The sequence below is a fragment of the Penaeus monodon genome, chromosome 21 (genome assembly GCF_015228065.2).
Source record: "Penaeus monodon isolate SGIC_2016 chromosome 21, NSTDA_Pmon_1, whole genome shotgun sequence".
NCBI classification, from domain to species: Eukaryota; Metazoa; Arthropoda; class Malacostraca; order Decapoda; family Penaeidae; genus Penaeus; species Penaeus monodon.
The window spans coordinates 24737169-24737882 of NC_051406.1; the positions used below are offsets into that span (position 1 = coordinate 24737169).

General features: G+C 50.0%; 1 protein-coding gene across 1 annotated transcript in view; it reads right to left on the reverse strand.

Moving 5' to 3' along the window:
- LOC119586376 (protein MLP1 homolog) overlaps window positions 1-714 on the reverse strand; it is a gene marked incomplete in the record, with an annotated part of 73375 nt that overhangs the window by 26974 nt on the left and 45687 nt on the right. Inside the window, 2 exon segments of the mRNA XM_037935088.1 lie at window positions 1-357; window positions 624-714. Coding sequence (XP_037791016.1) covers window positions 1-357; window positions 624-714 — 448 coding nt within the window.

A 714-nucleotide genomic window follows, 5' to 3' on the forward strand; every position in this document is an offset into this window, starting at 1 on the left:
TAGTGGCCCTTCGGACAGTGCGAGGCTCAGGGGAGGAAATAGCATCAACAACAGCTGAATGAGCAGGGGAGAATGTGGAGTGAGAGCCCTCCGGGGTAGAGTAAGCAGAAGTGGCAATGCTGCCCGTGGAAGAGTAGAGGGAGGCTGTGGTGTGTCCAGTGGTGGCTGTGGACCCATGCCTCAGGGGAGACACTGACGACGGCAGGTTAGCAGGAAACATTGCTGTGACTTCTGACTTACTCCTAGGCTGTGTGAGGCCTCGGACTTCCCGCTTTATTGCACGCCGCGTGCGAAACTTGTGACTCAACTTGTCCTGTGTAGGTGGAGACTCTGAGGTGGGTGGGTTGTCTGTGTAGTCTGGAAGAAGGATAAAGAGTCAGTACATATAGTCTGACCTCAAAACAAAACAATAAAAACAAATTAGCATTCCTAACAAACTTTCTTACATAGGGAATAATAATGGCACAATGGATTTCCAATTAAAATCACCCACCTACAGCAACAACAAAAAATCGTTACACCAAAGCCAACAATGATCTGAACAATGGCAGAGAAGGGAAAAAAAGCATCAGGAGCATGAGCATTGCCAGCAGCATCAGCCCACACAGAGCAGTAGGCCCTACCTTCAGCATATGGAGGTGTGTTCTCTTTGTGCTCATCCCTCAGGATCCTGGTAGGGGGAGGGAGGGAGGACAGAGGGGTGGAGTGATACAG